This window comes from Sciurus vulgaris (assembly GCF_902686455.1).
Source record: "Sciurus vulgaris genome assembly, chromosome: 19".
NCBI classification, from domain to species: domain Eukaryota; kingdom Metazoa; phylum Chordata; class Mammalia; order Rodentia; family Sciuridae; genus Sciurus; species Sciurus vulgaris.
The window spans coordinates 6,748,290-6,762,237 of record NC_136480.1 but is presented as its reverse complement, the minus strand read 5'-3'; the positions used below and the strand labels follow the sequence as shown (position 1 = coordinate 6,762,237).

The 13,948-nt window shown below is 42.5% G+C and overlaps 1 protein-coding gene across 10 annotated transcripts in view; it reads left to right on the top strand.

Annotated features, from left to right (window-relative positions):
* TSEN2 (tRNA splicing endonuclease subunit 2) overlaps positions 1–13,948 on the top strand; it is a 42,111-nt gene that overhangs the window by 1,626 nt on the left and 26,537 nt on the right. For 8 of the 10 annotated variants that reach the window (XR_013760895.1, XR_013760896.1, XR_013760897.1 and 5 more), the window contains exons 2-4: positions 5,741–5,944; positions 7,862–7,943; positions 12,951–12,987. Coding sequence is in view for 6 of the 10 variants with exons in the window: in XM_079122310.1 (XP_078978436.1) it covers positions 5,759–5,944; positions 7,862–7,943; positions 12,951–12,987 (305 nt within the window). In the remaining 4 variants the exon portion in view is untranslated. Of the gene's footprint in view, positions 1–5,740; positions 5,945–7,861; positions 7,944–12,950; positions 12,988–13,948 lie in introns of those variants that run through there. The other 2 variants (XM_079122309.1, XM_079122308.1) reach the window with 1 other exon arrangement.

Sequence of the window (13,948 nt, the reverse complement as noted above, 5' to 3'; positions counted from 1 at the left end):
CACAAGTTAAAAGCCAACCTCAGCAATTTAGCGAGGCTCTAAGCCACTTAATGAGACCCTGTCTCTAAATAAAACAAAAATAGGGCTGGGGATGTGGCTCAGTGGTTAAGTGCCCCTGGGTTCAATCCCTAGTACCAAAAAAAAAAAAAAAAGTAATAGTATTTGGGCCAGGTGTGGTGCACACCTGTGATCCCTACTACTCAGGAGGCTAAGGCAGAAGGACCACCACTTGCCTAGCATGTGCAAGGCCCTGAGTTCCATCCCTGACACCACAAAAACACCGACAATAAAAATAACCTTTGTGTGCAAACTCCCTCACTACTGACTCCATCTTACCCATTCATTTTTATGTGCTTCAGACATCCCTCTTTTTGGTCAGTCTACTTACCATGCTTTCCCTAGAGTCTTGCCTTACCTCTTGTGTTCCCCAGCAGTGGAGCTTTTGGTATAAATGACCTGTCCTCTCTGAGCCTCCCTTTCCTTGTCTGTGATGTGAAACGAGGATGGCTGTTCTCTCAGGTCTTGTGAGTGCACATGACCCCAGTCAGTGTCTGGAACCTTGTAACCAACCTCTGATAGTTGTAATTTGATTCATACTCCACTTCTGCCAGCATGCTGTCCTACTGTCGTGGCACTCAAGAAACATTCCTTAAGTGCTCGCTGCAGATAGGGAGAATGGCAGATAGCGGTCCTTTCTCTGCTTAACTTCCCAGCTTCAACCTGAGAGACCTCTTCCATGAAACTGGAGATCTTCTGGTTTGTCCTATTGAATTCCCTCCACCTGCACAATCCCCAAAATGAACTCTGTTTGGTCAGAGTTCTGTCCTATCTTTTTCAGAAGGTTCATGATGGTGTCTGTGAAGCTACTCCTGCAGGATACAACCTTTGAGATGCAGTTCTTCCAGCCAGTTTAAAAAAAAAAAAAAATAGTTATATATCTTTAATAGATATATAATTCCTTAAAATTTATCCTTTTAAAATGTACAGTTTGGGACCGGGGTTGTAGCTCAGTGATAGAGCAACTTGCCTAGCAAATTTTTTAAAAGCTACAATTCATTGGTCTTAAAATATTCACAATGGGTAACTATTACACTGTAGTCCAATTTTCGAACGTTTTCATCACCCCCTAAATAAATCCTATACTATTGGCATTACTCCTCATTCCCCCTACCCCCATTCCCTGGCAACCACTAATTTATCTCTGTGGATTTGCCTTTTCTAGATGTTTCATATAAAAAGTCTCATGTGGTCCTTTGTAACGGGCTTCTTTCACTCAGCAGAACTCTTTCAAGGTTCATCCATATTGAAGAATGTACCAGGACTTACTCCTTTCTTATGGCCAAATAATATTCTATTATATGGATAGACCATATTTTGTCAGCGAGTCATCTGAATGGCTTCCATCTTTTGACGGTTGAGTGACATGCCTGTGAACATTTGTGTACGAGTTTTGCCTTTAACATGTTTTCAGTCCCCCTGAATCAGTACATAGGAATGGAATCACTGAGCCATACGGTAACTCTGTTTGACTTTTATTTTTAATATTTTTTCGTTGTCAATGGACCTTTATTTTGTTTGTTTATATGTGGTGCTGAGGATCGAACCCAGTGCCTCACACATGCTAGGCAAGCGCTGTTCAACTGAGCCACAACCCCAGCCCTTGACTTTTTTTTTTTGTTGACAATGATGGTGCTGGGGGTTGAACCCAGTGCTGCTTTGCCACTTCGCTGCATCCCCAGACCTTGCTTTTTATTTTGATGCATGTTCTAGCTGCCAGACTGACCTTGTGCTTACATTCCTCCAGCCTCAGCCTCCCAAGTAGCTGAGATTACAGGGATATGGCCCCACACTTGACTATATTTGACATTTTGAGGACTTGCCTTACAGTTCTGCAGACCTGTTCAATTTGAAGATGAAGAAACTGGGGTCAGAGAGCTTAAGTGGGTTGTGCAAGGTCACAACAATAATGATAGCTTGCATGTACGAAAGACCCTCATAGTTTGAGCCAAAGTTTTGATGCACATATTATCGTCACATAGGCAGGACTTTTTTTTTTTTTTTTGGTACTGGCGATTGAATCCAAGTGTGCTACTACTGAATCACACCCCCCACCCTTTTTATTTTTTGAGACAGGGTCTCTTTAAGTTGCTTAGAACCTCACTAACTTGCTGAGGCTGACCTTGAACTCAAGCTCCTCCTGCCTCAGCCTTCCAAGCTCCTGGAATTGCAGGTGTGCACCACCACGCCCAGCTACACAGGCAGGATTGACACTGAACCTGGATTATGAGGTTAACCGTGTTTTGTGGCAAGGGCCCTTCTCTTGGGTTATAGTTTTCCCTTGGCATCCACAGGGAATTTGTTCCAGAACCCCCAGTGGATACCAAACTCTGAGGATGCTCAAGCCCCTTCTATAAAATGGCGTAAAGTAGTATTTGTATATAACCGCTGCACAACTTTCTATATACTTTAAATCATCTCTAGATTACTTACAATACAATGTAAATGCTATAGAGGGAGTGGTTAAACTTATTGTTGCGAAATAATGACTGGTACCTGTTTAGCATATAGTTTTATTCCTTTTTTTTTTTTTTTTTTTTTTTTTTGGCGGTGCTGGGGATTGAACCCAGGGCCTTATGCTTGCGAGGCGAGCGCTCTACCAGCTGAGCTATCTCCCCAGCCCCTAGTTTTATTCCTGAATGCTTTTTCTCTTAGATGAATTCTTTGATGTAGAACTAGTAAATATAGAGTCTAACTGTACATCCTGTTCTGTTTTCTAAAGAACCCTGACCAATAAACAAGGGTTTTATTAGGAAGTGATTAATTTTTATCAAGAAGCGGAGGTTATTTAAGATATTACCAAAAATGCAGTTATACTGCAGAGAAATCCATTTATCAATAATCAGTATTACTAACTGCAAATCATGGGATACTTGCTGAGCATCACTGTGTATTATACTTACATAATCTTAAGACCCAGCTACATTGCTTTGACATAACAAATACACAAAATGTTTATAGATTGATTGATAAACATGAAGTTTGCAGAGGGCAGCCTTCCCCAAACTCACTGGTGCCTTAGAATCATCTGAATTCCAGGGCCCCCCTGTCATATTTTAGATCCAGTAAATCAGTCTCATAGTTCAGTCTTGCCTTTTTAAGAGTATGCAGCAATCCAAAGATGACAGACAAGACAGGCAAACTGAAAACAACTTTTCATTTGTTGAGATAATTTAATTGGAACTTCTTGAAGTCAGCTATTCAATCTTTTTTATTTGCAAATGTAACATACAAGTCAAGAACTAAACAGAAGTTCACTTATAAATGTGACAATCTGATAAGTCCAGATTGTTCCTGGAAATCCCTAAGAGTTCCCTGACTGGAGACCAACATCCTGCCTCAGAAACGCTAACACAGCATTGTTTATTTTCAGTTTTGGAATAAATTGTTTTTCCTTCACTCGAGTACTTAGCCTGGGTTGTGGGCTAAGTCAGCAAGTAAAGTGAAAGTCTAGTCACAGTGCCCTTGCAGAAAAATCCCTTAGGTTCCCATTAACATGTAGTAGACATGGTTTTGTCATAAACACTATACCGCAATATGTATACATAAGTATAATACGCAGTGATGCTCAGCAAGTATCCCATTGAGGGGCCCTAACTAGTCATTAAATTATTCTAAACCAGGTGTGGTGGTGCAAGCCTGTGGTCCCAGCTACTCAAGAGGCTGAGGCAGGAGGATTGCACATTCAAGGCCAGCCTCAGCAACTTAGGGAGACCCTGTCTCAAAATAAAATAAGGGCTGGGGATACAGCTCATTGGTAGGGTGCTTGCCTAGCATTTGTGAGGCCCTGCATTCAGTCCCCAGTACTAGGGTTGGGAGGGAAGGAAAAGGAAAGAGAAGAAAAATTAAATTACCCTAGCATGTTGCTACTAGAACAGTTTGGCAGTTCTCAGAAGGATCCGACATACTAATTTCTTTGTTGTTTTCATGGTTGTCTTTGTAGACAATTTATCAGTTCCTCTATCTCGTCTCTCTCTCTTTTTTTGGCAGTGCTGGGGATTGAACTCAGGGCCTTGTGTTTGCAAAGCAAGCACTCTACCAACTGAGCTATATCCCCAGCCCTCTACCTCTTCTTCATACTGTTTTTCTATGTCTTTGTTTACTTCCTCAATTTCTTCCTTGAGCAGTTACACAAAGACATCATCACATATTAAACAAGGCTTTTAATTTCTTTTTTTTTTTTATTTTTTTCTTAGTTGTAGATGGACACAATACCTTTATTTGATTTATTTATTTTTATGTGGTGCTGAGAATCAATCCCAGTGCCTCACACATGCTAAGCAAGTGCTCTACCACTGAGCCACAACTCCAGCCCTTACTTTCTTTTTATTGGTCATGAAACCCTTAAAACCACTCACCCCCTCTTCCTTCAGCTTTGGCCACGTTCTTGATGTTCCAGGCCTCCTCGTCTGTTGTCTGATAGGTGCTGGTGTTGAGTATGGGGCACCCAGATAAGCTGTCAGTTTTTGTTCTTCATGAGGGCTTGGAGTCTGGCAGGTGACATATGTGTATGACTTGGCGTATTCTTTCACTGCCTCACCACATTAGCTGTCAGTATAAATCAAGTCCAGATCTGATGCTGAGGGAACAGCAGATTCAAGTCTCCCACCTCGTAACAGGGCATCTGCTGCTCATTGAGTCCAGTGGTTGGCCAAGTACCTTCTCCCCTTGCCTACAGTTGGGTTTTCCTGAGTTAAAGGCATCTGCAGTATACAATGTCCAGTTGACATCCTTTATAGGATGGCACCACCACCCCTGCCCCATGTCACCTCTGATTTGCTTTTGTGTGTGCTATAAGCTTGTTCTGTCTGCCTGGACCAAGTGTGAGGCCTGGAAGGGTGAGGGATGGCCTTCAGCTTCCTTCTGTCCCTCATGGTAGTGGATGACCAGTAACTCCATAATTGCTTCATCACCCTACAGCTTCTGACCTTGAGACCTACAGACACCATGGACAGTCTTCCTGTGCCTTCAGCAGAGAAGGCCGGGCTTTTCAGTGTTGCATTGATTTTAGACTGGAAGCCGATTGACCCAATGTGTAGATTAGCTCTTAAGGTCCTTTTTGGGAAAACGAGGTGCTCACTAGGTTTATTTGTTGATGACAAGGTCTCCCTTGGTTTTTATCTCTATATCCCCAGCACCTTTGAATATTAGGAAGGTGTTCAGTAAATGTCTGTTGGCCAAATGAAAGAATGGCAGTAATCCTGATAGGCAAAAATCCTATTGTGCCTGCCCCCTGGAGACCTAGCTTGATAGGGCATGTCACTAAGCCACAATGTTGTCCATTTTAGTTAGATATAAAACCACTGATTTCTTGGAGTTGGGGGATTGAGATGTTCCAGGTAACTGTGATTTTGGTTTTGTTTTGTTTTGTTTTGTGGTACTGGGAAGCAAACCCAGGGCCTTCTACCACTGAGCTACACCCCTTGCCTTTTTTTATTTTACTTTGAGACAGAGTTCCCTAAGTTGCCCCGGCTGGCCATGAACTTGCGATCCTCCTGCCTCAGCCTCCCAAGCAACTAGGATGCACCCATGTTCTTGATTATTCCATGCCTTTTATTTAATCGCTTTATACAAGCTATTTTTTAGCATAGACTACAAGGTTTTCGGCTCTGTGCTGAAATTTTGGCGCTCTGCTTTTGATCAACGTAGCTACTGATTGACTCTCCTTGTCTACTCTTTAAAGAACAGTTGCCCTGGAAGAATGGCAGAAGCGGTTTTCCACACCCCAAAAAAGAAAAGAAGAGTGTGTGAGAATTATGAGTCTCCACTGCCAATCCCTTTTGGTCAGGACCAAGGTCCTAAGAAGTTCAAAATATTCAGTGCCGAAATGATTAACAACCACGTGGTTGTGAGGAACCCTGAGGACATTGAGCAGCTATACGGGAAAGTAAGTGCGACCTCGGCATGGTGGCTTCCTGCCAACCCTGAGCAGGCAGTCCCTTCTCTCCCATCCCCTCAGAACAAACCATACACAGTGTGGGTTCCTCCCTCGCAGTTTGATCGGGCACCCCTAGCCATGCACCGGGAGGGTGATGAACTGGCAGATGCAGCACCCCCAGCCTCAGACCCGCATTTCAAATGTGAAGTAGGGTCAGTTGATGGACCTTTTTTATCTTTCAAAGGCAGTACATGTTCATTGTACAGACAAACAGAAAACTAAGGGATGTAGGGAAATGTAATGAGTAAAACACAAAAACTTGCCCCCATCCCTTTCTGGTGGTAACCACAGAGTGGCAGAGGTCCCAGATCACAGATAGACAGAGGAGGCTTCAGAATGTGCCCGGCTCCTCATCTACTTCTCCACAGGCCCTAGAAATTCTTAGATGAGTACAAGTTCTAGTTGTTACTGTTTTCTAGCAGTAATGGGTTTGTGTTACAGACTGGCTTGTCATTTGCTTTCTCTCTCTTTTTTTTTGTTTTGTTTTGTATTTTCCATAGTCTGTTCATTGCCAGGGACGTTTTTAAAAACAGCTTGATTGATGTGTGATTTGTAACCTCACCCGTTGTTAACGTATAGTTCAGTGATTATAAATTCATAAGTGGCACAGCCATCACTGTAAGTGCAAAAGGATGGGAAGCAGACCTCAATGGATTCACAGAAGCCTTTATTCCTTCATGGACTTGGGCGCCGTTGGGGTCCTCTTTCCGAATGGAAAATGGCTGTCAGTTACAGAGGGAATTTTGGTTTCATAGGGTACAAGGAGGATGATGTAATCATTGGAAACCATGCTCGTGCAGTTTGACCATCAGGGGCTAGTTGTACAGGTTAAAGCCAGACCCCAAGGGATGAGTACTCAAATCTTGCCCGTTGTTATTTAGGACTAATTTGACATGGGGGAAGGTCAAGGTTTAGGGCCTAGCATTCGTATCAGCTCCTTTCCCCGCCAGGACCCATTGTTGTCAGGGAAGAATGCCCTGGGAGAGGTTTAATAGTTAGCCAAATTTCCTCCTCCCTCCTTCCAAGTCACACTGTCCCTCCATTTTTCTTGGGGAGGTGTCTTATAGGAATATAATTTTCCATAACCCTTCAATCACTGAAATCCAATTTTAATTTTTTAGGTGCTTTGTTTCTGAACCCAGGGCCCTCTCCTCCCACTCCCAGTCAGGATAACCACTGATGAGCTTCCTGTCTCTACACGTGTGCCTTCTCTAGAAATTTTATAGAAAAGTGGGTGGCCTTCACCCTGGTAAGATGAGAAGAGGCCTCACAAGGCCCTGTATCCCCACAGCTCCCCAGCAAAACCTTCATTTGCAACATGTAGCTAAACACAAGGCTTTGTAATTGACATACACTCTCTTTATTCTAGTTGTTAAGTCTACGGTGGAAGGTAAAGGGTGTTCCTTTTGTTATTTCAAATTTTTATTATTAGAGTGTTTAACCAAAAGGAGAAAATGTGTGGTTGTTTTGGAATCAGCAGGGAGAAGAAAACTTATATTCTGGAATGGAAAAGAATCCAAGGAGTGTTTTGAACCTGGGGGCCTGGCTGCTGCTCTCGGGCACAGTGTGTTCCTGAGCCACGTGTGAGGGAGAAGCTGCCCTGCCCTGCCCTCTGTCACCCTGTTTGTCATTTCCAGATTGAATTCATTAGTAATGAGATGAATGAGGTGCACTAAAAACTTACCTGTATTCTTCAAAAGATTAGAGACATAAAACGCCGAAGTCAACATGAGTAATCATGACATCATCCGAGGGAAAATGCACAGCTGTCAAAAGTGGGGTGAATCTCTTGTTAGCCCAGATGGTTATATTTTCCCTCAGCCAAAAAACCAGTAACTAAACATGAACTTTCTCTCTCTTCAAAAGGGCTACTTTGGAAAAGGTATTCTTTCCAGAAGCCGTCCGAACTTCACAATTTCGGATCCTAAGCTGGTTGCTAAATGGAAAGGTAAACTTGTACATCATACAGTTCTTTGGGCAAATTATCATTTTCTTTTACTTGTGATTGCATATCTTATTCTAGAGGAGAAGCAAAAGGGCACACTGACAACTTTACTGCCCAGAAGAGCAACGAAGGTAATTCTTAACAAAAGAAAAGGGTTCTTAGGATTGCTGAAGAGGTGTTTTATCTCAGGTCTGGATTTATCAAAAGTGTTGTTTATGGGCTGGGGATGTAGCTCAGTTGGTAGAGTACTTGCCTCACATGCACAAGGCCCTGGGTTCAATCCCCAGCACCACACACACACAAAAAGTGTTGTTCAGACTTTTCTGCTCTTAAGCTTTGCCTGGCAGAGTCTTGTGTATTTGGCAGTAATTAAGTACTTGCTCACATGTGGTACAAAATGAGTTTTGTACTATTTTATTTCCAAAATTAGAACTTAAAACAATAAATATGACATTGACATATTTGTTAAGACATACTGACATGCATAGGTCTCACTTGCTTGTCCTCTGTTCCTTAATTTACAATTATTTTATCTGCGTGTATTTCTCTAAGGAACACTCATGGTAGTTAAGAATCACTATCCAGGTACAGTGGCCCTCGCCTGTAATCCCAGTGACTCTGGAGGCTGAGACAGGTGGATCAAAAGTTTGAGGTCAGTCTGAGCAACTTATCAAGACCCTGTTTAAAATAAAATAATTTTTTAAAAAGGGTTGGTGGTGTAGTTCAGTGGTAGATCATCCCTGGGTTCAATCCCCAGTGGAGAAAACAACACAAAACAAAACAAAACAAAAAAAAACCCAGAATGTTAAAGCATAATTAAAAAGGATTTTTAGCCATCCCTCCCTGCCCCGCAGGCAAGTGCTCTACCACTGAGCTACACTGAGCTCAGCTCTTCTTTTATTTTGAGACAGGGTCACACTAAGTTGTCCAAGCTGGCCTCAAACTTGCCGTCCTCAAACTTCCAAGTAGCTGGGATTATAGGTGTGCAGCACTACATCCAGATTTTTAGAAAAAATTTTAATCAGAAAATGGAGAGTGGAAAAAAATTTTTAAAAGAAAGTAGAGAAACGAAGACCGCACTGAGATACCATTTCAGCAATCAGACAGAATTCCAAAAGTTTGGCCATTTGCTTTGTTGCTACAGCCCTGAGAAACACACCCACCCTTGGGTGCATTGCTGGTCGGAGGGCAAATGGCACAGCCCTTAGAAAGAATGTAGCAGTTTTTGAAAAATTTTGTATATAAGCACAAAACGACAGATGCAGACCTCTGCAGATTCAGAGAAGCCTTTTATTCATTCTTGGACTGGCTACCGTTGGGGCACATTTTCTGGATGCAAAAATGGCCGTCAGTTGTAGAGAGGATTTTAGTGTTATAGCCTACAATGAGGTGGTTTAATCATTGGAAACTGGACGTGCAGTTTGGACAGTCAGGGGCTTGCTGTGCAGATTAAAACTTGAACTTGGGAAGGTAGTTGGAAAAAGGTTGAAACTCATTGTTATCTGGGGAGATAGGAGTCCAGATCCCTAGGGATGACTACTTAAATCTTGCCCATTGCTTTTCTTTCTCTGGGATCCATTGTTTTTGCAGAGTTTTAGTATTTGCTGTGGGGGAAGGTCAAAGTCCAGGGCCCAGCATTCAGTATCTGCCCCTTTCCTGTAGGGCCCATTATTATTAGGAAAGGATTTACTGGGAGATTAATGCTTGGCTAGCTTCCTCTCCCTCCTCCCGAGCTGCTCCTCTCTCTGCTTTTCTTGCGGGGGCGGGGGAGGGGGTGGAGAGGGCAGCGCAGTGGCAGGGTGCATATTGTGTAAGAGTTTTATTTTCCATAACCCTTCAACATACCCGTTTACTTTGCTCTTTTCTTTCATTTCTCTCTCCCCTCAGTTCTTGGTGACCTTTACATTTTTGTCTATGAATTTACCTGCTTAGTTACTTTGTAAGTGGAATCCTATAAGATTCGTTCTTTTGTGCCTGGCTTCATAATGTTTCCAAGGTTCATCCCTGCCTAGCAGATATCAGATCGCTGTGCCTTTCCATGACCAAGAATATTCCAATCTATGGACAAACCACATTTTTTAAATCTTTTACCTGTTAGCAGATTGTTTCTACATTTTGGCTGTTGCAAATAATTCCGTTGTGGCCATTGGTCTACAAGTATCTGTTTGAGTCTCTATTTTCAGTTCTTTGCATATACACCCAGGAGTGGAATTACTGGATCATGTGGTCATTCTGTGTTTAATATTTTGAAGAACCCCTGAATTCTTTTCTCCAGCGGCTTTGCCATCTTACCTTCCCACCAGCAGTGCACAGAGTTCTAGTTTCCCTCCATCTTTGCCAACGCTTATTTTCTCTCTTTTTCTTTTTTTTAAATAAAAAATTAATAGTCATGCTAATGGACATGAAGTAGTTTTTATTTTCAATAAAGTCCAATTTATCTGTTTTTTTTTTTTTCTTTTATTGCTTGTACTTTTGGTCTTGTGTTTAAAAAACCATTGCCAAATCCAACTTTGGCAGATTTTCCTGTTCTTTTTTTTTTTCCATATTTTTTATTGGTGCATTATAATTATGCATTGAGGTAGGGTTTGTTGTTCCATATTTGTACATGCACACAATATAATTTGGCTTTTCTGTCTTCTGATGGTTTTGTAGTTTTAGCTCTTGAGTTAGGATTTTGTTCCATTTTGAGTTAACTTTTGTGTACAGCATAAGGTGAAGGTCCAATTTCAGTTTTGTGCTTGAATATCTGATTGTCTCAACATGTGAATTTACTTTTTTTTAATTTATTTTTATTTTTTTTTTATTTTTCAGTTATAGATGAACGCAGTCTTTGTTTTATTTGTTTTTATGTGGTAATAAGGATGGAACCCAGTGCCTCACACATGCTTGGCAAGTGTTCCACCACTGAGCCACAACCCCAGCCCCTTGACATGTGAATTTACTTTTAATCTAGCAATTCCACTTTGGGAATTTATTTTAAAGAAACACCAGCAAAATTGAAAAGAAGTAGCACGGAGCTGTCCGTGGCAGCACTACTTACAATATCCACAGAAAGGAAATGGCCCAAATGTCCATCAAAAAGGAACGGGTGACATAAACTGCAGTGCATCACTCAGTTCTTCCTGCAAAGATAGGCAGGAAGGAGGGCTCACTGGGGTGTGTCATTAAATGAAGAGAGCCAGGTAGAGGAATGGGAGTGTGCTATTGATTATCCAAACAGGAAGGCATATGTTATACTTTTTAAAGATGAAAGGATTTGAGGAGATGCTTAATCCAATTTAAACATTACACAACATAGACATGCATGAAAACATCACATTACCCTATTAGTATACAAAATTTTTATGTCTTATGTACTATCTAAAAAAATTAATTTTTAAAAATAAAAATGAAACAATTAAACATAATTTTTTAAACCTTTTTTTAGTTATAGATGGACACAATACCTTTATTTATTTTTATGTGGTGCTGAGGATCGAACCCAGTGCCTCGCACATGCAAGGCAAGTGCTCTACCAATGAGCTACAACCTCAGCCCAAAAATGTAATTTTTTAAATGCCTATGGAAGAGATGAAACAGGATGGAGAGAGGTGAGATCTTATAGATTTGACTTAGGAATTTTGCAAATGTATTATGTAATTGTACAACAAGGTTTAGTTTAGTTTAGTTTAGTTTGTTTTGGGGGGACTGGGAATCGAACCCAGGAGCTGTTTACCACTGTGCCACATCCCCAGTACTTTTTATTTTGAGACAGGTCTCTCTGAGTTGCCGGAGCTGGCCTCAAATTTGCAATCCTCCTGCCTCATCCTCTTGAGCAGCTGGAATTGCAGATTTGCACCACCTATAAACAAAGTTAAATTGTAAAAAGTAGTCATTTTTTTTGGTAAAGGTGAAACAAGTGAATACTATATCAAGTTGATTATGTAACCACAGAGAGAGAAACTATTTTAAATAACTTTAGAATACAGTAATTTGTACAATCTTAATGGGGTCGAGTCTGTCAGTTTTCTCTAGTCACAATGATGCTGCTTAATAAACCACCCTGAAATTCATCAACTGTAAACAGCAACCATACTGCTTCCTAGTCTCCCAGTTTGCTGGGTGGGTCTGCTGCTCTTGAGTGGATGTGCCCTCCTTCCTGGGCCTCAGAAGCTGAGCATCTTTTATTCCAAGACTTTCATGTCTTCAGAGGAGGCTGAGTTTGGAAAGGAGACAAAGGCAGAATGAGACAGGAATAGAACAGAAACCCAAATAGTGCCAAGTGCAGTGGCACACGCCTGTAATCCCAGCAACTTAGAAGGCTGAGGCAGGAGGATCACAGGTTCAAAACCAGCCTCAGCAAAAGTGAGGTGCTAAGCAACTCAGTGAGACCCTGTCTCTAAATAAAATAAGAAATAGGGCTGGGGATATAGCTCAGTGGTTGAGTGCCCCTGAGTTCAATCCCTGGTACTGCCCTCCACCCCCCAAAAAAAACCCAAATAATAGGTGACCCAGTAAGCACTTAGGTGGAAAGACCCATCACTCCGATGACCAGAGTGAGAGCTGAGGTCCAGAACTTCCAAACCCACAGCCCAAACCCACAGCCCAGGCCCACGCTGCAGCTGAGTACGCCTCTCCAGCTCTGAGCGTACAGGAGGGTACAGCACCTTCCCCTGGCCTCCACACCCTTGTCTGACTGCTGGAGCGAGCGTTCAGACGCCAGGGGCTCTCCCGTCCAGGCCTCCACTGCCTGGCTAGAGCGCTGAGCTGAGAATTCTGAGGTCACATCTGACCCAGCAAGAGTGCCATGGCAGCACCTGCCAGGTGTGCAGGTGTAGGGTAGGATGGCACATAAAGCCTGTTTGTGCCGCTTGCAGGACAGTGTTAACCACCTAGGTGTGTGACTTTGTGAGTCTTGGAATCACCTGTCTTTCCTAGATTTGTAATTTTTTTCTTGTTTTTTTGTTAGGTTCTTTTCCCCCTCTTAAGAAAAATTTGTCTGAAACTAATAGAACTGTTTTGTTGTTACAGATATGAAGACAGACTTGCCTGTAATCACATCAAAGAAGTAAGTCTCCATGAACATTGTGATTAACCTGGACGTAGTGGTGCATGCCTGAAGTCCCAGCAACAAGGGAAGCTGAGACAGGAGGATCACAAGTTCAAGGCCAGCCTCAGAAATCTTGTGAGACCCTGTCTCAAAATAAAAAATAAGAACTGGGGATATAGCTCACGGGTAAAGTACCCCTGGGTTCAGTCCCCAAAATCAGATCTGGTTTTCAACCATCTTCTGTTGCAGCAGCCTTATGCCATTGTTTTTTGGTTCATTTTGTTTCTTTAGTAGATAAATCCTTGGTGAAAATTTTGTCTGAATTTACCACGGATCAAATCATATCTGAAGTGCATTAAGTGAGGTTTTGTATAAGTAATCCTAAGCTGAATGCATTGCCAGTTGAATTCCTTCTAAAATGTGAGTAGCTGTCAGGAAGTGGGTGTGTTACGAAGTCCTGGGGTGCTTGGCTGAGGTTCAGAGCTGGCCTCCCTGCTCCACATGGGCATGTCAACAGTCCTATCCTCCTTCCTTATTCTCCACTGTAGGGCCAGACAGGGGGTATCAGAGAGGCTTTATCAACCCCTTATGGACATTCTAGAAACATTTATCCCTGACCTCGAGATACCTGCACACCACCCAGCTAATTCCTGTAGGACCATGGTCCTGCTCACATGTCTTCTTTCCTGAAGTTTCTCTTCTTGCTACCGTCCCCCTTGCCACCCCCGACCTGGCTGCTGGTCCTCTGGCCTTGCACTCTGTGTCATCCCTCGCATGCTTGGGTTCAGTTATGAATTCTAGGAGAGCAGAGACCGGCCTTGCTCCTTGCTGGCAGGCTGCACCTTTAGTGGTCCCTTGGTTAGAGTTTGTTCAGTAAGTGCCACTGTCTCCACGGTGCAGCTGGAATTGCAGCTCTTCTGCAAACCTTGTGACACACTCAAGTCCTGGGTGATGCTCTCTCCTTTCTGCTAGCATGTAC